The sequence below is a fragment of the Canis lupus genome, chromosome 6 (genome assembly GCF_048164855.1).
Source record: "Canis lupus baileyi chromosome 6, mCanLup2.hap1, whole genome shotgun sequence".
Lineage (NCBI taxonomy): Eukaryota > Metazoa > Chordata > Mammalia > Carnivora > Canidae > Canis > Canis lupus.
Genome location: NC_132843.1, coordinates 63,999,227 through 64,022,509, shown reverse-complemented (window position 1 = coordinate 64,022,509; position 23,283 = coordinate 63,999,227). Strand labels below are relative to the sequence as shown.

At 42.1% G+C, this 23,283-nt stretch overlaps 1 protein-coding gene across 1 annotated transcript in view; it reads left to right on the top strand.

The window, feature by feature from the left end:
* The window catches only part of TSEN15 (tRNA splicing endonuclease subunit 15), an 87,737-nt gene extending 69,789 nt beyond the window's left edge, over window positions 1–17,948 (top strand). Inside the window, exons 2-3 of the mRNA XM_072830922.1 lie at window positions 13,847–13,922; window positions 17,514–17,948. Coding sequence (XP_072687023.1) covers window positions 13,847–13,922; window positions 17,514–17,749 — 312 coding nt within the window. The 3' untranslated portion in view covers window positions 17,750–17,948. The remainder of the gene's footprint in view (window positions 1–13,846; window positions 13,923–17,513) is intronic.
* Window positions 17,949–23,283: the final 5,335 nt, after the last annotated feature.

Genomic DNA, 23,283 nt, shown 5'->3' with positions numbered 1-23,283 from the left:
TAAACAGGGTCAGCAGAGAAGGTCTCACTGAAGTGATGGTTTTTGAGTCAAATCCTGAAGAAAGTGAGAGAGTTTAACCTATGGATATTTGAGAGAAGAATATTCCAAGGAGAAACAGCCATGCAGATGCCCTGAGGCAGGACATGTCTGGTGAGTTAGGGGAATACCAAGGAGAAGGATGTGACTGGAGCAGAGAGAGAGGGAAAGCATTAAGGAATGAGTCTAGAAAGATCATGGGGGACAAATCAGTAAGGCCCCAAAGACTTGGGAGGGGCCCAAAGTCCTTATGTAGAGATGCCCTTGGACAGACTGAGCTACCTTGTAATGATTTGTAAAAAAAATGTATCTATCCTTACTCTCCTTTTCAGAGGACTCTGGAATGGTCCAACACTGTTTCAACATCCTCCAATTAGAGCTGTCTGTTGGACTTTAGTCAAGTGACTAATATGGTCCAAGGAGAACTTCGGCATTTCAAGTGCTAACTTACCCAGTTTCAGGCCTGAGGACCCCAGTGGTAGAGCTGGGGATCTTCATGCCAAGGGTCCACATGATATATGAATACAAATACTCTCCTTATATTTTCCCAGAATTTCCTCAGAAATAAAGATTTGCAGTAACGTCCGTGGTGGAAAAAGCAGCACAGTTATTGTTTTTATCAATATGTTGATCTATTGCTTTTTCTGCACCTGCAGAGATGATCATGTGGGTTTTGTCCTTTATTCTATTACTGTGGCATATTACATTAATTGATTTTTGAATGCTAAGCCAACCTTATATAAATTCTACTTGGGGATGGCGTATAATTCTTTTTATATGTTCTTGGACTCACTTTGTTAAAATTCTAAGGATTTTTGTTTCTATTTTCATGAGAGATACTAGTCTGTGGGTTTCTTTGCTTGAAATATCTTTGCCTGACTTTTATATCAGGGTAATCTGGGCTCACGGTATGTGTTTGGAAGTGTTTCCGTAGCCTCTGTTTTCGATGTTTGTAAATCATTAGAATTACTTCTTTTTAAAAATATTCAGTAGATTTACCAATGAATCCATTTGGGCCTGACTTTGTCATGGTAGAAAGATTTTTTAAATTTTAATTTAAATTCAATTTAGTTAACATATACTGTATTATTAGTTTCAGGGGTAGGATTTAGTGATTTATCAGTTTCATATAACACCCAGTACCCATTCCAACAAGTACCCTCCTCCTTAATGCCCATCACCCAATTATCCCATCTGCTCACCCACCTCGCCTCCAGCAACCCTCAGTTGTTTCCTAGAGTTGAGTCTCTTATGGTTTGTCTCTTTCTCTGTTTTCCTCTGATTTAATTTTTTCTTCCCTTCCCCTATGTTCATCTGTTTTGTTTCTTAAATTCCACACATGACTGAAATTACATGGTATTTTTCTTTCTATAACTGACTTATTTCACCTAGCATAAACCCTCTATTTCTATCCACATCTTTGCAAATGGCAAGATTTCATTCTTTTTGATGGCTGAGTAATATTCCATGATATATATCTTCCCATATATATATAGGAAGATTTTTAAATTACTAATTCAATATTTTATTTAATACTCTATTGAGATTTTCTATTCCTTCTTTATTTAGTTTAGGTAATTTGTGTCTTTCTAGAAATTTGTCCATTTCACATAAGTTGTCTGACTTGACACAAAGTAGTTCACAATATTCACTTATAATCCTTTAATTTTTTTGTAGGGATGGTGGTAAAAATTATTCCCTTTTTTTTCTGATTTTGATAATTGGTATCTTCTCTTCCTATTTCTTGGTTAGCCTAGCTAAAGATTTATCAATTTTGTTGATCTTTTCAAAGAACCAATTTCTTATTTCATTGATTTTATCTGTTATTTTTCTGTTTTCTACTTCATTGTTTTCTAAATATTTGGATTTAGTTAATTCCTCTATTTCTATTATCTTATGGTAGACCTTTATTCTGTTATAATGTAGGCATTTATAGCTATATAACTTTTTCTGTTTTCTACTTCATTGTTTTCTAAATATTTGGATTTAGTTAATTCCTCTATTTCTAGTTTCTTATGGTAGACCTTTATTCTGTTATAATGTAGGCATTTATAGCTATATATTTCCCTCTAATTACTGCATTAGTGGTGATTTTTTCCCATAAATTTTTATATGTTGACTTTTCATTTTCGTTCAGCTCAAAATATTTTTAAAATTTCCTTCTGGTGTTTTTGTTTGACAACTGGGTTATTAAAAAGTGTTTTCTTTAATTTCCAAGTATTTGCTAACCGCCCCTCCCCAATTTCCTTCTGTTGTTGGTTTCTAATTTAATTGCATTGTAGCTGGAAAATACACTTTGAATGATTTCAGATCTTTTAAATTTATTGAAACTTGTTTTACGGCCTAACATACGGTCCATTCTAGAGAATGTTGCATGTGTGTTTGAAAAGAATGTCTATTCTGTTGTCATTGAGTAGAACGTTTTACAGATACCAGTGAGGTCAAGTGTTATTTACATTTTCTATATGCTTGCTGATTTTCTAATTGTTCTATCAATTTTTGAGAGTGGAGTATTAAAATCTCCAAATGCCATTTTTGAATATCATCATCTCTTGCTTAGGTTATTGTGATATCTTAGCATGCCTTGTCCACTCTCCTGTTTTATTTTTCTCCCTAGGACTTACCGTCATCTGGCCTAGTTTATATTTTACTTATATGCTAGAATAAATAGGTCCCATGATGGCAGGAATTTTTGTCATTTTTCATCACTGCTCTATTTCTGGCACGTTTAATAGTGCCTAACACTTATTAGTCACACACAAATATTTGTTGGATGAGTAAAGACATTACAAAATAAATGGTACCCCCTATTCTCTTGGGCTAGTGCAAAACTCATCCTCCCCATCTGGAAGAGATCTGAAGTGGGTCAATACTACTGGGAGCACTGAGATAAATTCAAGGCAAAGGGTGGGAGATATAAGGGGTACCTATGCTTTTGGTCACAAATGGAGACTGTCCCTCTCCCCATATGCTTTTCCTTTGGATTTATCCCTCCTTCCATTTTCTAGTCATAAACATGGTAGGTACTTGAAAACCAGGCCTGCATGTAGGTCTTGAGGAAATAGGCCACCATGCTTGATTTTAATCCAGGCTATTTGGCTTCCTTCTCCAGGCAAAGGAATCCCACTGACATCAGGTGGCCCTGTGTAGCTCATTGGGGATTAATTCCCAAGTGGAAAGGGCAAAATTTCCAAGTAATAAATAGAATGGTTTTCTCCTACATATAGGTTTCGTTCCTGAACCTGAGAGAAGTAGGTAGCTGTTCCAAGATGAGGTGTGCAGGATCCCAGCCAAATATCATTCCATCTTAGCAAAACTGACACTATCTACTCAGATGTACACCTGAGGTAGCTTTTAACTTTTACGTTTATCCTGCTTTGGAGGGCTATATTGTACAACAACATCAGAAAAAAAAAAAAAAACAAACAGTGAGTGTTTGGCATGTGATATGTTTTATATGTATCTGGTGTATTAGATATTTTACATATCTGTATGCTTAATCAGTACAAAATAAAAGGCTGATTAATATTTTTTTCTTTTACTCATTAAAGTTAAGGCGTACCTTTTGTAAACTGTTCTTATAAGGTCTGTATAACCAATTGGAGCTCAGAGAAGAGATCTAGGCTGGAAACACCAATTTGGGCACCATGTATAAACACATGATAATTAAAGTTGTAGGAATAGATAATATACCCTAGAGAATGGGAGGAGAGCAGTACCTAGGTCAAAACTTTGAGGAATTTACCGTGGAATGGCTACGTAGAGGATGATGAGCCTGAAAAGAAACAGAAGGAGCATCCAGAGAGGTAGGAAGAAAACTGGGAGGATATTATATACAGGGAAGTATTTGTCACTTTCTGAAAATTTAGATTCTCATGACACACCTGGCTTTGGGGGAGTCTAACTCTTAGTAAAGTATCCGTCATTTAATCATAAATTCTCTTTAAGTGGATGATCTTGAAATTGTTCTTGACACTCGATAGATAGTTCAGTCAGAAGTATCTAGACCAAAAAAAAAAGAAGAAGAAGTATCTAGACCAGACCACTGGAAAGATGAAGAGTTTTGTGTTATTAAGATGCTGTGTTTTCATCAAAATTATTTTACTTCCAATTCTTATAACCCCCTTGAAGTGTGACATACCCTTTTCTGATGGCCTTATTATCCATCTATGACTTTTGACATTCAGGTAGTAATCTGAATACTCGATATCATTGAAACATGACTAAACATGATTATACTAATATACTAATTACTTTATACTTTATTATACTAATAAAGTTGAATTATTAGTTCAGCATTCCCAGGAATAAAATTATTTCTTAGTTTTGTGTTTAATATTTGTGGCAATAAATTTTCAATGATTTTTTTTATTGCTTTAGACTCCGTATCAAATTTATTTGTAAGAGTGTGATTTTATTTTTTTCGTCCACTCACTCCTTCATCCGCTAAATGTATATTAAGTGCCTACCATATGCTAGATGCTGTAAATGTTAGGATGCACCAGGAATGGTTCTCCCTGGTGTGCATCAGAACCACCTGGTAATCTTATTAAAAATACATATGCCCCAATCCCACCCCTCATATCCAGCATGTCCAGGGTAGTTTCTAGGAGCTTCCATAGGCTGTGTGATTGTGAAGAACAACAAAGTTTTCAAATTATTGGTCTATGTAAAAAAATGTTAATGAGAAACTTAAATGTAATGGAATGTAAGACGTGTCAAATAGAAGTATGCAAAAAAAAAAAAAAGAAGTATGCACGGGGTAGATTGTATATTAATTTTATTATAGTCATATCTTACTATAGCAATAGACTGTATATTCAACAATAATATTGCAATTTTTAAATATAATGGAATTTTATGTTAGGACTTTAAAGCCTTAGAAGTATGATTTAGTTTCATTAATATTGGAGACATTTTTAATGTCTTTATAAATGATCATAAAGGTAAGAGAATGCTCTAAACATACAAATGTCATGGTATTTGTGCACATAACTTACTTTACTAGAAATGAGGAAAGCATCTGGCAGTTCCTACTTAAACACCAGGGGGGAGCCTATTATATGGTCATTATGAGACTGGGCCTCTCATGAATGAAAGCATTCTTCCCTTTTCTTTTTTTCCTTTGCAGCCTGTTGATAGAACAGGTTCAAACAGCATTGCAGGAATATTCATAGCAGTTTCTATTAAAACCTCAGCAATGATGCAATGTGCAAAACTCTGAGTTTTATATTGAGGGAAACAAGCTTTCTTTTAAAGAATAGTTGGCATTTTCTCCTTCAAAGAAGATACTCATTCACCATACCACTCACAAGGAAACTTAGATTGTGAGGGACAGATCAGCTCCACTTTGATTGTAGGGAACCCAGGATGTTCTTTGATTAGAAGACTTAATAGGGGCACCTGATGGCTCCCTTAGTCAAGGGCTAGACTCTTGATTTCAGCTCAGGTCATGATCTCAGGATCCATGCCCCACATCAGGCTCCATGCTCAGCACAGAGTCTGCTGGAGATTCTCTCTCCCCCTCTCTCTTTGCCCCTCCCCCTGCTCTCTCTCTAAAATAAATACATAAATAATTTTTTTAAAAAGACTTACTAGGAAGAGATGTAGATTAGAAGCAACTATTTAAGAAATTTAATTCAAAAATTGAGTGAAAATAGCACACAGAATTAGAAAAAAAGTTCTATTTCTTCAAAATGTTGCTTCAAAAGGTCCCTTGGTCTCTTGAATTAGCTTCAAGAAGTGCAACACAGCACTCATCAATCACCCACATTCCTGATCTTCCTCTCCTTCCTGAGCACAAAGATAGGCTGTGCTTCCCAGCCTCCTTTGCAGGCTGTATAGTCATACGACTAAGTTCTAGCCAAGGGAATGTGAGTGTGAAGTGATGCAACATACACCTCTTCTAGGCTTGACTCATAAAAAAGTCCCACTGTGGTTCTCCATGCACCTTCTCTATTAGCTAGATAACAACACCCAGGCAACCTTGAAAGTCACAGGTTGAAAATTGCAGGGCCTCTGTTTGCCTGGGTTCTTAAATAACTGTATGGAGCAAAGAAATCCCACCCCTTCTCTTCACCATTTCAATGCCAATGGGCTTTGAGAGAGAAATAAGCTTTCACTCTTCTAAGCCTTGGAAATGTTGGGGCTTGTTAGCAACTGCCGTTAGCCTACTTTAACTAATATAAGGTATAAGTAGATATAGGTAAGTCTGTAGCATGAGAACATGCACTGTCCTATTTTTCTGGATCCAGAGCCCTGAATATAGTCCCATAATTCTCCTGCACAGGTGGTCTTTACCACAATCCCCCACTGAGAAAACCCTCTAGAAAAGAATCCTCTGGCTCCAGGGGGCAGTACTTAGGCTCTCAGGAGCATTCCAGTCCTGCAAGGACAATTCAAAAGCCAACATTTCTCTTGACCTATGGGACATTGTCCTAGCAGTACACAGAGGAAAAAAAAAAAATACCAAGAAATTCTTACACCAGAATTTGGAGTGAACAAAACTGGATAGAAGGAAACCAGGGGGCATAGCCACAGCAGAGCCCAAAATGCAGCAGAGACAGAACCAGAACACAGGACCATCTTGTAGGTTCCTTACTTTTTACTTTCACCTGCCACAGACTGGCATATGCTGTCATTAAAATCTAAGAGAAAATCCTCCTGGCTTTTAAATGTTTTACTGTATGGAAGTCAGATAGCAAATTGCACAATGTTCAAAGTCCTAGTCCTTATCAGTTACAAAAAAATAGATTTGCCTTCCCTTTTAAGATGATGATGGAGCCCTTTCTAAACATCTCCTCTCTCCTATGGAAGCCAGCCTCTCACACACCAACACCTTATCCACTGAGTGATCACTTTCCACTGGGTGGCTATTTATAGTAATGCTCATTCCAAATATAATCTCAGTGGATATAGAAACTATTTAAGAATTTGCAACCTGACTTTATTTTTAATTTTGCCTTCGTTCTTATCCAAAATATTCCTCTGTTTAAAAAGAGTCAGTAGGCCCAAAATGGAGTCACTTATGCTAAGCCCCACATCACCAAACCCAGAATTACTACTTAACATAATTACAGTTTCAGCCTCTCCCCAGAATGGAATCTTAAACTGATCAATGTGGAATTACCCAGTCAGCACTAGTGGGCTAATCTGCCTGATAGTTCCCTGCCATCCCCTAAAGAAAGGTGACCTTGGGCAGCCCAGGTGGCTCAGCAGTTTAGTGCTCCCTTCAGCTCAGGGTGTGGTCCTGGAGACCCAGGATTGAGTCCCACATCAGGCTCCCTGAATGGAATGGAGCCTGCTTCTCCCTCTGCCCGTGTCTGTGCCTGTGTGTGTGTGTGTGTGTGTGTGTGTGTGTGTGTTTGTGTCTCATGAATAAATTAAATCTTTGAAAAAAAAAAAAAAGGTGACCTTAAAATAAATTTTTTTTTAAACTGGGTGAAATGGTAACCAAGCTGCAAATGATACTTTTGATTATTATTTTTGAACATTTGGCCATTTATGATTTTGAAAGCTTAAGGAGGTGTCCTTCTAGAGCATCGGTTCTTAATCATTCCCGTTAAGAAGCTGTTTGATGATGCACATTAACTTTTGCAACAGATGGGAAAAAAAAGAAAAAAGAAAGGTGACCCTACCACAACCAGTTTGTTTTATGCTGGTGTAACTTTCTTGTCCTGCTCCCTCCTGTGTGTAAGCACCTTTTGTTTTATTGTATGACTCCTTGGAGCTCCTTTCTATCTGCTAGATGGGATGCTACCTAATTCATGAATCACTGAATAAAGCCATTAAGATCTTTAAAATTTACTCTGTTGAGTTTTGTATTTTTATTTTAAAGATTTTACTTATTTGACAGGTAGAGAGCCAGAGAGCACAAGCAGGCGGAGACGCAGAGGTAGAGGGAGAAGCAGGCTCCCCGCAGAGCAGGCAGCCCAGTGCAGGGCTCGATCCCAGGACCCTAGAATCATGACCCAAGCTAAAGGCAGACACTTAACCAACTGAACCACCCAGGAGTCCCGAGTTTTGTTTAACACCTCCAAGCCTTAAAACTCTTCAGCTATTTTAGGTACCTCTCTCTCATTCCTAGTCTGTTCAATAAAATAGCTACCATCCACACAGCAGTTACTCTGCACCAGGCTTTGTGCATGGCCTTCACAATACATTAGGTTATTTAATCTTCACATGAGATAGTATTATGATACCATTCTGCAGATTAAAAAAAAAAAAAACAATTCAGGCACCGTAAGTTTAAGTAATTTGGTCAAGTTCACATAGCTACTAAAGAGCAAAACCAGAGTTCAAGCCTGACCACTCTGAATCCCCAAACCTCCACCCTTAACCATAGTATCCCACTGCTTCTACTTTCACCCAGCAAATTTTTGCTCATGAAAGACAACTCTTGGAAGAGTAGTTGATTCTTCAGAAGGTCTAATGAATAAATACCCATTCATCAGAATTTCATGTCTGCACCCTTTTCTTCATTCCAGCATGGTGGCATGTGGAAACCTCTTACCATGGTGCTGGTGTTTGCTCTCAAAGCTACCTCCCCTCTCTACATCTTAGCAGCTCCCTGGCATGGTGAGATCCTGGGGCTGTTGCCACAATCTTCCGGAAAAGAGAAGCTTCTTGGCTCCAGCACGTTCTTAACGCTCGGGGGAAGAGCTGTGGGGCCAATCTGTCACTGAGTCTATATTTAGCACCATCTGCCAGGAATATTTCAAGCTGCCTATTTTAGTACAAGCCGTTTTGTGCAAATGCCACTGTTCTACCACTAGTTCGTGGGAAACCAAGGGCATTAAGTAGATTTTCTGGTGTTTATGTTAAGTGTTATGAGTTGGCCCTTCAGCCAACCTTCAAATGAGAAAGGGGAGAGATGGGAGGCGGTGTTTTCCCAGGGTGTTAGTCCCAGGGGCCCACATTTTTAGTGGCTTAAAATCAATCCAAGAGTGGCAACTGCAGAGGAGGTGGTGGAAGTCTTGGCGGGAGGAAAAGGAAATATAAAAGGCCCAAGACTCTTACCCAGCATCCGTGAGGACATATGATGGCCTTGCCCATTTCAGAGCTCCCCACTCTGACTCCATAAATTATAGACCATTACAGCCTTAACCAATCCCCCCTCCATGCAGCTTTGTTGATCTGGGTCAGTGAAAGACAAGGGCTCCCATTTCCTGAGGGCTTCCCTTGTGCCAGTTTGCAGTGGTGGCTCAGACATGCACCATTCATTTTGTCCGTATGACATCCCTATGAGGACAGTTTTACTCCTAGTTCCATTTCACAGCTAAGGAAACTGGGGCTTATTGAGTTTGAGGGACTTGCACAGTCAGATTGAGAACTCAAGCCCACCTAAAGCCAGACACCACGATCTTAACCATCATAATCATGTTGACCCATTTTGTGTGCCTATGCACCTAGTCTCCCTGTTTTCTTCCCCCAGCTATAGACATTGGATTTTTTGGCCTATATTTCCACCTCCATCTTATTTTCCAGACTCAAGGCTTAACTGCATTTGAGGAGTTCTGACTGTAAGTTTGTTACCATGCCCCCAAGAGGTCCAGCAACACCACAGTGAGGCAGTGGAGATCTGGGACTTGCCCCTGCCCTTGAGTTAAGTACTAGCTGGCAGAAGTGGTTTAGTAGCCGTAGGAGAGGTTGCCCTGGCAGCAGAGTTGAGTTTGACTGGTTTGATGTACAGAACCTGGCTTTCATCTGACAAGGACTTCTGGAAAAGGAACTGCCACCAGGGAGTGGCATGGGACTGGGACTGAGAAGACTGACAACAGGGTCAAGTTCATTAACTCAGGTGTCCTGGGGAACTTGTTAATCTTCGGAGTGGCTGAATCTAGGTGAATTCTTAATTGTGATAATAGGAAAATCTTGAGAAAATATATGTACAAACACACACACATATATATATATACATATATATGTGTATATATATTTTTTGTAAGCACAATTGTGTAAGCACAGTTCCTGAAGATAAACATGTTTCACTAAATCACCCTAGGATGAAAGGTAGAAGAAATGGCTACACACTTGCTGTGGTTTGGTAGGTTGGAAATAATCCTCCAAAAGTAGAGGGACTGCCAAGTGTTGAGTGTTAAGTGGCACTGAAGAGAGATTAGAAATCAGGTCTTCTAATAGACAATTTCATATCCCATCTGTTTCAATTATTTATTCCTATATAACAAGACATCCTTAAATCTAGTGGCTCAAAACAAGAACAAACATTTTATTATTGTCCCCCATGGATTTGGCAGTCTGAGCAGCTTGTGGTTCTCACTAAAGTCTCTTCTATAGTTGCAGTCACACAACAGTTGGGGCTGGAGTCATCTTCAGGCTTCCTACCATGTCTGAAAGTTGATGCAGGCTGTCAGCGGGGACCTAACCTCACTGTCCCCACACCTTCACGTGGCCTTTCCATATCACTTGAGCTTTGCATAGGATGGAGGCTGTGGTCCCAGAGGGAGAGACCTAAGAATGAAGTAAATGCTGTGCTGCCTTTTATGACCTAGACTTAGAAGTCACATTGTGCCCCATTGTAGTCCTATAATAGTCACAGACCAACTGAGATTCAAGAGGAGAGAACGTGGACACACTCCTCAGAGAAGTATCAACATCAATTTATAAGGGGGCCAGGTGCAATGGGATATACATTATGGTGACAACCTCTGAAATATACAACCTTTCATATCAATTGCATTGGACTAGAGGAAGGAATTAGGTTTGGGAGAAATTGGGCAAGGTGAGGTAGCTAGTATTTGAGTGCTAGACGGCTAGAATGGCAGTGGAGAACCACAACTCCAAGAAATTCCTTCACATGGTCAACGAATGTACTCACCATGAGCCAGAAACTAGCAGTACACACTGAATAAGAAACAAGGTTCTGGCCTTCATGTAGGTTACAGTCTGGTAGACTGTACTGACCAGCTACTCAAATAAATACAGAAATGCTGTTAGGAACTATAAAGTTGGGAAGGACATGGGCAATATTGTGAAGAGTGTCTATTTTAGATAAAGTGCATCGGGAAGACCTCTTTGAGATGGGAACATTTGAGCAGAGGCCTCAATGAATAGAGGTTGGGAGTGAAGCATGCAAACATCTGCAGGAAGGGCAATCCGGGCTGGTGGAAGAGCAGGTAGGAAGTTCCTGCAGAAGGATATGCTCGGTGCATTCAAACAGGAAGCCCAGCATAGCTAGAGTGCAGGGATTGAGTTGGAGAAAGGTAGGAAATGACATAAGAGAAGTTGCCAGTAGTTGTACTTAATTTGAGGCAAAATCCATTTCAAAACGTTGTTTTGTTGGTAGTTGTTTCCCTGAGTGTTAGGACAAATGCTCATTAGGAAGTATCCATCATTAACATAGGCTTCCTATTTTCTAAATGTAAATGACCACGTTTCTGTTGAGTTGACTGAATACAAATTTCAGAAAAATGTCTCTGACATGAATGTAGAAGCATCTGGCCACCCTCAGGGTACCTTCCCACCATTTACCACAGCCAATCTGGTCTTTGTCAGGGCATCTTTCTTTTCAGAGAGTAACTATGACAACGGAATGTGATGCCGTGGGTATGCAGCAGCCCTCTATTTGCACACAACATGTGATGCTATCCGAACACAGAATTATGAATCAGGATAGCATTGGCCTCTCCCTTTGTAGTGAGCAAGTAATCTGCTATTTGATTCAATGAATGTTTTGTTATTGGTTTTGTTTTACTGTGACTCTCTCATAACAAGGTAATATGTCCTATAATCTATAGCATCATTTCCCAAATTAATTTGATCAAGAGCTCTGTATTAGTTTCCCATTGCTGCTGTAACAAAATTATCATAAATGTAACAGCTTAATGACACAAATGTATTATTATACAGTCTGTAGATCAGAAGTTTGATGTGGGTCTCCTCAGGATAAGATCAAGTTGTCAGCATGGCCACGTTCCTTCTTGAGGTTCAATGAGAGGATCTAACTACTTCCTTAGTCATTCAGATTCTTGGTAGAATTGAGTTCCTTGTGGTTAGAGGAGTGAGATTCCCATTTCCTTGATGGCTGAGGGCCATTCTCAGCTTCTAGAGGCTGCCTGAATTCCTTGGCTCCTGGGCTCTTCCCTTATCTTCAACTTCTGCAATGATGAGTTGAATCCCTCTCAAACTTTAAGTCTCTCCTCCTTCTTCTTCCATCTCATCTCTCTTGAACCACAGCCATGGAAGATTTCCAACCTAAGGACTCATGTGTTAGATTGGGCGTACTTGGATAATCAAGGATAATCTCCCCATCTCAAGGTCTGTACTCTTAGTCATATCTGCAAAATTCCATTTGCCACATAAGGCAACATAGTCATGGGTTCCAGGAATTAGGGGGGAGTGTCTTTAGGAGAGACATTTTTCTGCCTACCACAACCTTCTTTCTCTAACTTCCATTAACCTAGAGCTTAAATGGAATACAGTTTGGGAAGCACTGCACTGCTCTACAGGTTCAAAAGGGCTGACTTTTGGACAGGAAAGACACTAATTCTTTAGGAGCAATGACAACAGCCAAGGCCTTGGGTGAGCAGGAGACCAGGCATGGATTGGATTCCACCATGTGGTTGGGCCAGGCATGGATTGGATTCCACCATGTGGTGCAGAGAAGTAAGGTTTCAGTGATGGGTTTACCTTCTTGTCTAGCCAGAGTATGAATTAGGTAGATTTTTGGATTGGGTCAGCCTGTCAAGAATTTCTGCCTCTTTAAAAATATATATATATATTTTTTATTTATTTATTCATGAGAGACACACAGAGAGAGGCAGAGACAGAGGCAGAGGGAGAAGCAGGCTCCCTGCAGGAAGCCTGATGTGGGACTTGATCCCGGGACTCAGGGATCATGCCTTGAGCCAAAAGCAGACGCTCAACTGCTGAGCCACCCAGGCTTCTGGAATTTCTGCTTCTTAATGCTGGAAGGGAGAGGAAGGGACAGTTTCTGTACCAGGTGCTTTTCTCAGTTACCTCATATAATGGTCATGCTAACTTTTGAAAGTGAACCCTGCATTTGAACCTATGTGTGACGGATTCATTTGGTCTCTCACCCAGATCCCTCTTTCTGGGATGGTGCACCCATCCTATAGTAGGAGTGTGCTAACATTCCCAGTATCCCCTTTCTCTAGAAATTACCCTTACAGCTGATGGGAGATGCCTCAGCTGTGAGGTCATGCCTCCCCAGTGCGTGCACACACACATACACAAACAGCTTCCCAACCCACAAAAATCTGGGCCTCATGCCTTATGGTGGGAGCATTTCTGTGATATCACTTATGTCCCAGAGTCCTCTGTAGATCAAGTCAGGCTTTTTCTGAGACCACATCCTTGCTCTACTCTCCCCTTTACTTTTCTACTTCCCTTTTTCACTTACAAGTTTTTCCTGAATAAATCAATAAATCACATGTCCTCAGAGGCAAACCTTAGGCTCTACTTCCCAAGGACCCAACCTAAGATGTGATAAAATTACTTTGTATATCAGGACCCACAAAATGGAGGCCACTTCAGTGGCCCTGCCCACATCACAAATGTGAAGCTAAGTCAGCCCACCGTTATAAGATGCACTTGTCAAGAAAATTTAACAAATACCGGTCACAATCCTCCAACTCGGCTTTAGCTAGCTTACCTTAACTTAAAAAATAAGACTCCTGCCTTATCAGGAAATTTCTGGCTTCCTGGCCAATCATGTCCTGTTTACTCACTGCCTCTACTAATGCTCCCTAACACTTGTTCCTGCCCGAAATCCCTTGGAAAGACTGATCCACTGAGACTCCCTAATTCCAGAATTCTTGTTTTTTTGCAGGTTCCTGACCTAGAATCAGACAGCACCAAGAAAAAGTCTGGAGAAAATGACACACCTGGTACATGTCCCCTTCCAGGTATGTGGTTGAACAAACTAAAGGAAGCTTGATTGTTTATTTGCAAAAGTGGGAGTGGGACTTCCATGTAGAATTCTAAAGACTTGGTCTGCAGAAAAGGATGAGAAATTGGGAATCCAGGGCATATACAGTGGTCCACGCCAGTGCAGTGAGTCCATGATACACATGCTGTATCCCTGAGCTAGCAAGTAGCCGACACACCCAGATCTGCCACTCGTTGCATAAGCAACTGAATGAAGTAGAGAGAAGCAATAGACGGTAAGGTCTCTGTAGCCAGGAGGTTAAGCAGGAGAAAGTTGGGAAAAGATCTCTTCTCAGTAACACATGCTCCATTGAACCCATCCAAACTCCTCTGGTAACACTTCTAGAACCTGCCTGCAGTTCCTAGGAATCTGTGGCCACAAGTCCTGCCCTGCCCCGGAAGAGTGACATTTCCAGTCAGCCCTTCTTCTGCCCCCAGGATGGAGTTCCAGCAGTCTGCTCTTACACTGGGACACGCCCTGCCTCCAAGAGATCTAGTGAACCTCTAGGTTAGGCCTAAATTATTTTTATTAATGTGTCATTTAAACTTCTACAATAAAACACCAAGTATTAATCCATTTTATGTTAATGTTTAATAAGCCCTAAAACAAATTTCTGATTCAAACGCCCAAAAAGGCAAAAGCTACAAAACCAGGAAAATAAAGATTAATAATATGAATGAAATGTGACATGAGACTGTTTTGCCAAAACCCAGTCTCTCTTCATCTCACAATGTGGTGCTGACTGTCTGAGTCCAGCTCTTTCCAGATCAGCCCATCTACAATACCACCCGCCGGGTGCGGACAACCTCTCATGCTCAGCTTTCTTCAATTCCAACTACTTCTAAACCTTCCTTCTGATAAAATGCACCCTGCTGGGGGTTTTTTAGCTTTCAGCAGATACAAAAACATTTCTACATTAAGCCCAGCTCTATTCTTTCCTCGTTAGAGGAAAATAAATAAAGCAACTTTACTTGACATTAATGTGATCACACAAATGTGTCTGAAATCATGCAGTGATTGGATTAGACATTAGACATTCAGATAACTTAAAATATATAAGCTTGTAAGAATATATATTTATTATACATACATATGTATGCATGTATCTAGAGATAATCATCAACACTTAATGTTAACATAAAAAATTAAAACATGCTCTTAGTAAATTTGTGAATCCTTGAGGAAACACAGCTTCAGGCACAGCCTGATCTGGAATCCTGCCTCTATACAGCTTCATTTCTCCCTCTTGTGCATTTTCTCACAGCCAGAAAGAAATCAAATTAATTGCCTTTACCCTCCCCACTTGCCTATCTAACCATCATACTTATCTATTCATCTCTCCTAGAACAGTCACCAACATTTATTGACCATCCACCATAACTACTTTTCCGCTTAAGAAGTCTGTAGATAATATTATTGTGATTGTGATTCCACTTTTGAGGTGAGAAATCTGGAGCTCAGAGAGTTCAAGAACCTTGCCTAAAACACAATTACTTGCCTCAGAGGCAGGGCTTTGATTCAGTGCTGACCTTAGACCCCACATTCTTGTTCCTCCTACTATCTCCAGAGAAGCTGAAAAGTGCATAGCACATAATAGGTACTCAGTAAATATGTTTTAAATGAACACAAGAACAGTGACCTGTTTGCATTGTGCCAGTCTGCCTCTACTCATAGCCTATGGGAGTTGGTCTCCCCTATAGACCCCACATATTGTCCCCCTATAAGCAGCAAGGCCCTTTAAAATAGAAGCCAGGGGTCCTCACCTCGCACCCCGCCCCCACATCGGGCTTGACATATAGTAGATGCCCAAATATGTATTCATCTGAATTGTTTTAAACTCTTAGGCAGTCATGGCCCAGCCTAGGATCTTTCTTCAAGGATTATCTAGAATTAGAAAAAGAGACTTTGAGGAAGAGAATGTTTCTGACCACACGTGTCACTGGCTAGCCTTGGGAAAGGAATGGGAGGCTTTGGCAGCCTCCTTCTGAGGCTGGACTCCAAGCCCCAGTACGTAACGGAGGTAAAGCATGTGATTCAGAAAGCAGCAAAATCATGGAGCAGCATGCCAACTTCAGAATCATTGAAGCAAGTGGTGTAAATGATGAAATTTAAAAGACAGAGACCTTTTTAGAAAAAGCCAGGGTATGCAGAAGTGACAGTGCCGAAAGCCAGGGTTTGGGTAGAAATGACAAGTCCTCCCCCATTCCCCTTGTAGGAGGGCCTTGGTGAGTGGCTTTTAAATGCCCTTTTAAGTCGCTGAAAAGAGCTGCCTGCTGGATCAGCTAAGGCTGGAAGTTCCTCGTGATCATTTGTAACATAATTGAGGTTCCCACATTCTTTCTGCCCAGGCTGCTTCTCGGGTCAGATAAAATGCACCATGGTGGGGGGTGCGGGGTCTCCGCAGTTTGATTGGGTTTATATTTCCCCCCATTACTGCCCTTGTTTTCTTGCTCTACCAGAATTGCCAGGCTCTCCCTCGCCCTGCCCACCCCTCATTGAACAGGAAACTTTGTTTCCTCCCAGACTCTTCACTGCTTCCTCTCTGTGCTGTTTTCCAGCCAGTGAGAGGCCCAGCCCATTGCTGGTTTGCGGTGGGCACTGGGCAGCAGACAGCAATTGAAGAGGTGCTTCCGAAGGAGTCCCCAAATGTCTGCTAAATCACCAGGGGTTTTCAGTGACTGGCACCCTCCAAAGCTGTGGCATCCTTCCATGCATCACTGAGGTCGGATGGAGAGAGCAAAGGAGCTGACATTTACACATGCCCGTCCATGCCAGGTACTGGACGAGGTGGCCAGTGGAATGGCTGGAATACTCACAGTCCCCAGTGGGCTCAGTACTGTCCTGGCTTTGCAAATCAGGGACCCCAGGTTTGCCTGAGACACAGCTAGGACAGTGACAAGCAAGGGCTCAAGTCTAGGTCCCTGGCCCCAGCATCCTAGTCCCTGAACACACCAGAGGACCTCAGTTTCTCTGCCCACGCCCCCACCCTTTGAAGGAAACTTGATCTCCCCTCTTCTCCTCCCCCCCACCTCTGAACAAATTGATGATTTGAAGAGTGTTGTTCCTGGGCAGCCTGGGTGGCTCAGCGGTTTGGCGCCGCCAGCAGCCCAGAACGTGATCCTGGAGATCCGGGATCGAATCCCATGTTGGGCTCCCTGCATGGAGCCTGCTTCTCCCTCTGCCTGTGTCTCTGCCTCTCTCTCTCTCTCTCTCTCTCATGAATAAATAAATAAAATCTTAAAAAAAAAAAAAAGAGTTCCTTAGCTCTGCTCAGATAGGCTCCAGTTCAAACCCAGTGTCCATCCATGCTGGATTCTCCAGGAAACTTCCAATTTCGTACAATGTTATAATTTTTTAATAAATCAATTTTGTTACATTTATGATCGGTATGATTTCACTTTTTGCCATTTTAAGGCATTCCAAGTACAAAAATTCAGAAACCAGGAAAAAAACATTTTCTTGGATGCCAGGCCCTGATTTTTGAATCAGAAAATGCTTCTCTCTGTGATTCACACACCAAGTCTTTAATGAGATTGTCCTCTCTATCGGCATTTTTTTTTTTTTTTAGAACTGTTCCAGGCCCTGGAAATACTGTTGTGCATCCTTCATGGGCTCACGGCCCCAGAATATTCCAGCCCCTTCTCCAAACAGATCTTTGACCACACAATCTCAACCTCCCGTCCCATACAGAGTCAAGATGCTTTTTTTCAACCGTGCAGCAGATGGAGCAGCCATTCTGGCCCTGAGACTCCCTCTCCAACCCATTCCAGGGGCATGTGGGGCAAAACCCTGGGTGGACAGTGAGGCTGGTTGCTATGTCTTGGTGCCAAAAAGAAAGCCCTTCCTCTCCGAGGTGGACCCCCTTCCGGCTGACTCCCCTCCCTCCCTCTGGATGGGGCTACACACGTGTCGGCCTCCAGCCCGGCCAGAGCCCCCTTTTCCCAAACCATGGAGTCATTTCCTTTCAGGGATTTTCTCATTAAAACCTTCCTGTTTGCTTTTGCTCTGGAGCTCCACTCTGACTTGCCATTTCCTTCCCCATCCCCACTGAGCTATAATTAATGGCCCAGCACCTTCCAGCTCTCCCTCCCGTTGCAGTTTTCCTTCCCACTCTCCTCTCTTGGCTGGAGTCTCTACACTTTGTACACATTTGTGCAAAGCCCCAGAGCTCCTAAAGCTGTGAGGGAAATGGGGGATCCCGCTCCTGTCCTACAAACTATCGCCTGAAGGATAAATTGGAAAGATGAGTGTCTACAAACAGGCACCAGGGAGAAAACCCTCTGACCAACAGCTTGTCCCAGATCTAACTGACACAGCAAGCAGAGCAGTGGGGGAATAATAACGTGTGATTAATGCACTCCGAGCTGCTCGACCCTGAGCAGCTGCTGGATCCCCCGGAAGACGGCTGTGGTCTCTGTGAAGCCCCTGTGTGGGGTGTTGCATGCACATCTGAGACCTGCTGACCTGGGGACAGTTTGCTGCTGTGGTCAGCGGCTCCAAGGCAGGACTGGGTGGGCCAGAAGAGGCCAGAAGGCATTGGGGTTTTCTTATCAAGTGATGGGCCACTGGGAAGAGAGTACAGGGAAAGAAAGGAAATTATCAGGCCAAGTATTGCACCTTTGTTCTTCCTTCGGGCTTATTTTTTTCAGGGAGGCAGGTCTCTGATCCAGGCACACAAGAACTGTGGCGTATTTCTTATGGCATACACAGCCCCAGAATATTCCAGCCCCTTCTCCAAACAGATTCTGGATCAAATAAAATGTCATGGGCTGTACTGAGAATAGTGCTCTTTTCACCCTGTGGGTATGTGATAAACGGTGATAAGTCAAACCAATGTTCAAGAAGTATCTGGGACAGAGGGGATGGACTGTAAACTCAACGGCTGACCCCAGACCTCACACTGTCTATTCACTTCATTACACCACCTGTCATTAAGAAAAACCCTTGGGAGATATTCCCAGGGTGAAGAAGCTTCAACCCCCCCTCCCCCCCCCCCCCCACCACCAATCCCATCATGCTGGCAGCCTTCTGCCCCAACAGTGTGTGAGGCCCACAGGATCTAGTGCCTGGTAACGTGGCTTAGCAGAACTCCAAAGCCAGCACACCGCCCCTTGGAAAATCTGCTTTCCAAGTATACTACGTTAATCATCACCAGTTTGGTGACTTGAACAGAAGCTGAGAGTTGCCTGGTTTGGGTCCTGGCTCCTGAATGTTCACTCTGATTCAGAGGAAGCCCGCCTCAGTCCCTGACACGCTCATTGGCCTCCTCTGCTCTCCACCAGGTTCCCTCCTCTGTGACTTGGGCATCCTGTGCCACAAATGAGCCTTCCTTCTCCTCTTAGGTTTTCAATTTCTTCATTCCACTGGCCTCTAACCAGCCCATAAATTGCTTCACTCTTCCCTCTATGTGCTTCACAGAGTCTTCCCTTTCCATCCTCTAGGGGGCGCCACTCTCGCTGGACAAAGGAGTTGGAGGCGGGTGGTCCTTTCCCTGGAACTCACCTGAAGGCACCTCATCCTGGTCCTCCACCTTGTGCAAGGATGGGCACTGCTGCTTACCCTTACTTACTGTCTTGTGTCCCTCCCCGCATTACCCACTCCTTTTGAGAACCATCTCTTGTTCCTTACGTCTCCACGTGCCAAAAAGTCTTTGTTGACTTCTATGGCAAAGTCAGTGGCCTCTTACTCCTCCCCCTGCTTGCCCGTCCTTAGCATTTAATACACCTGACTCTCCCCTCCTTCTGGAAACAGTCTCCTTCCCTGGCCTCCCTGCTTCATCTGTTTCCTCATGGCCCCCTCCTCACTCTCTGACCAGCTCTCCATTCCCAGTCTTCTCTGAAATCTTGATGTTTCTGAAATGCTGTGTTCTTAGCCCTTTTATTCTTCATAGCCCTTTCTCTGGGCAATCTCACTTACACCTGTGGCTTAGGCTAAAACTTATATACTGATCACTTTCTTTCCTTCTTATTCAATTAAAACTCTCTTGTAATTACAAAGCATCACATGGACAGATAAACAAAATAAGAAAATAAAAGCACTATTTCCACCAACTAGAGATTACCACTGTCAATCTTATTGTATATCCTTCCAGAACTTATGTATTTTTACATCTTTTTAAAAATGAGGAAAATACTATTTTTTAAGTTGTTAAAAAAGTGTTTTGTAACTGCTTTCTTTTTTAGGTGAATAATCTTAAACTTTCCATGTCAACACATCTTATTTAATACCTGGGCCACATTTGATTACCTAAATCATCCCCCAGATGTCCTTTCAACCTGGTTTGTCCAATTAGGGACCAATTCATGCATGAATAAATATCATTATCATTGCATGGATATTTCTTAAGCTCTTTTGCCAAGCATAGACATGATACAATACTTGTAAAATGATTTGGGCAATTACCTATAAAACATCGTAACTCTAGATTTGACTAGTTGTTTCTCTCTGCCATTATTTAGCTTGTTTCTCTAACCCACTTATTTCTTATAAACTGGAAGTAAAACGCAAAGGCAAAATGAACTCAGGTTAGGCCTTGTTAGCTAGATCGTTATCATAGGAGATTTGAACTTCGTACTGCATTTTGTCATAAGATATGTATGTTCTGATTGACCCACCATGAGGGATCCTAGCATTGACCACATAAGGCAAATGGCAATCTTATCCTTCCCTTGTAGCATTAAGTTTTCATCGTTGTGACTAGGAAGTAAACAGTGTGGTATCATTTTAGCAGTACTATGCAAGTGTCCAGTGCCCCAATAACTGCATGCCTAAAGCTTTTACTGCCAGATTATGCCTACATCAATAATTCCACTAAGAGTTTAAAGTGATTATCAGTTAGGGTTCTTTGTAGGATATGGATGACACATTTTAATTAATTAAAGGTTAATTAAGAACAATTTCATGAAGGACCTATTTCCCGAGGTGTGGGCAGGACTACCAGTGTTTACAGCCATACAACAGTGATAATCATCATTCTACTGGTTATAGGAGAACCAGGTGCAATGAGGTAAAGTGGATAATCAGAATGGGTTCTGGAGTCAGAAAGACCAGAGTTCAAAATGTAGGTTATGTTCCTTACTGATTGTGGGAAATTGGATGAAGTCACCTGGCCTCTGAGCATCAGTTTCTTCACCTATAAAACAGAGAAAGTAATAGAACTTACCTTATAGTTTATTTTAAAGATTAAATGCTGCGGGACGCCTGGTGGCTCAGTGGTTGAGCATCTGCATTTGGCTCAGGTCATGATCCTGGGGTCCAGAGATTGAGTCCTACATCAGGCTCTCCACAGGGAGTCTGCTTCTCCCTCTGCCTATGTCTCTGCCTCTTTCTCTGTGTCTCTCTTGAATAAGTAAATAAATCTATTAAAAAGTAAAGATTAAATGCTGCAAAGCACTTGGCACAGTGCTGGCAATGGATACTCAGTAGTGTTTTAGTATTACTATCAGCTGTCCTAACTGCCTGTAGTAGGCGGGATCCCCCAGTGTGATGCCCCATATAATCCCCTCGAGTGCAGCGGGACTTCCGAATACCACGAGGTATCACCCCCACGATATGTTATATTGTATGGCGAATGAGAGCTTCTCAGGGTGGACCTGGCCTGATCAGGTAAGCTCTCTGCTGGTCACAAGGAAGAAGTCAGGAAAGTGCCTTCCAGCTGGCCTTGAAAAAAACCCTAAATATCCATGTAGTGAATGGTCTCTGAGGACCGTGTGGCAAGGAGAGCAAGTGACCTCGAGAGTTGAGCATGATTCCCAGTTGACAGCCAGCAAAAATACGGGGAACCCATTCTTGCAGCCCACAAGGAATGGAATTTTACCAACAATCTGCATGGGCTCAGATGAGGACCTTGAAGGTCAGGTGAGAACTGCAGCCTTGTGAGACCCTGAGCCAGGATCCAGTGGAGCTGTGCTCAGATGCCTGATCCACAAAACTGTAAGATAATAAATTTGTGTTGCTTTAATCTGCTTAGCCTGTGGCAGTGCGTTCACAGCAAGAGAAGACAGAAATCCTAGCTAGAGTTGATCATCACTGCTTCTGCTGTTCTTGCTGTGCTCATTTCTGTTGCTAATGGCTGTCCTCTAAATCATGACAAGGCAAGAGTGACAAGAGGTGCCATTCTTCAATGCAAACCCCTTAGAATGTAAATATTCTCTCCAGCTCCTACTGCTAATGGACTGGTGGTGGTCAGGGAGAGGAGTGGTTTATAGACCTTTGTGGCTTTAGAAAGAAACAAAAATATCATCAGGGCTGAGCTTTTCCTGGAAGACTCAACCCATTATGCAAAAGCCCTTTTCCTCATGGGTTTCCAGATTGACACTGCAAGCCTCTCAACTACAAAGGGCTTGTCAGAATCTGAGGCCAAACTTAGCCAAATGGCCTGGTGAATAGTTTAGGTCCTCACTCACTGGGTCTCCAGTATGTTGGGAAAAGCAGACATTAAACGACTTACACAAATTTACCATTATAACCTGCGTTGTGTGCCTTAAAGAAAAAGCTTTGAATTATGAAGCCTTTCCTGAGGAAGTGATCCTTGAGATGAGATCAGAAGGATGAATCGGGGCTGAGTAGGCCAAGGGATGATGTTGAGCATTCCCAGGGAGTGGAAACAGCTTTTGGAAAGGTCCTGAGGCAGGAAGGGTCACAGTGATTTTAAGAAACCTTAGGACTGGTAAGCTAGCAAGGAGAATGAGAAGAGCCTGTATGAGTTAAAGATGGAAAGGTAGGGAGGAGCTAGATCTTGAAGATCCTGTTCAACAATGCTAAGGATTTCAGTCTCAATCTGGTTTTCTCTTTAAAAAGACCCCCCTGGCTGTGATGGATTGTATGGAGCAGGGCCAGGTATAGAAAAACTAGTAAGGAAGCAATAGCAGCAATCCAGACAGAAGCTCAGGGTGGTTATGACTAGAGTCATGGTGGTGGAGAAGAAGAGAAGTTGGATAAAACTAATATAATTCTGGGATTTTTAATTTCATCAGTTTTTTTAAAAGATTTTATTTATTCATTCATGAGAAACACAGACAGAGAGGAGAGAGAGAGAGAGGCAGAGACACAGGCAGAAGGAGAAGCAGGCTCCACACCGGGAGCCTGATGTGGGACTTGATCCCAGGACTCCAGGATCAGGCCCTGGGCTGAAAGCGGCGCTAAACCGCTGAGCCATCTGAGCTGCCTAATCTCATCAGTTTTTAAAAATTAAAACATTTTCTGATCACTTCTACCATTCCGGGGGGAATTCACATTCATTCATTTACTTATTTGATAAATGTGTGTATTGCTTTATTATTTTATGTGCCAGGCACTATTCTAGGTATGGGAATACAGTAGCAAATAAAAAAAGGTAA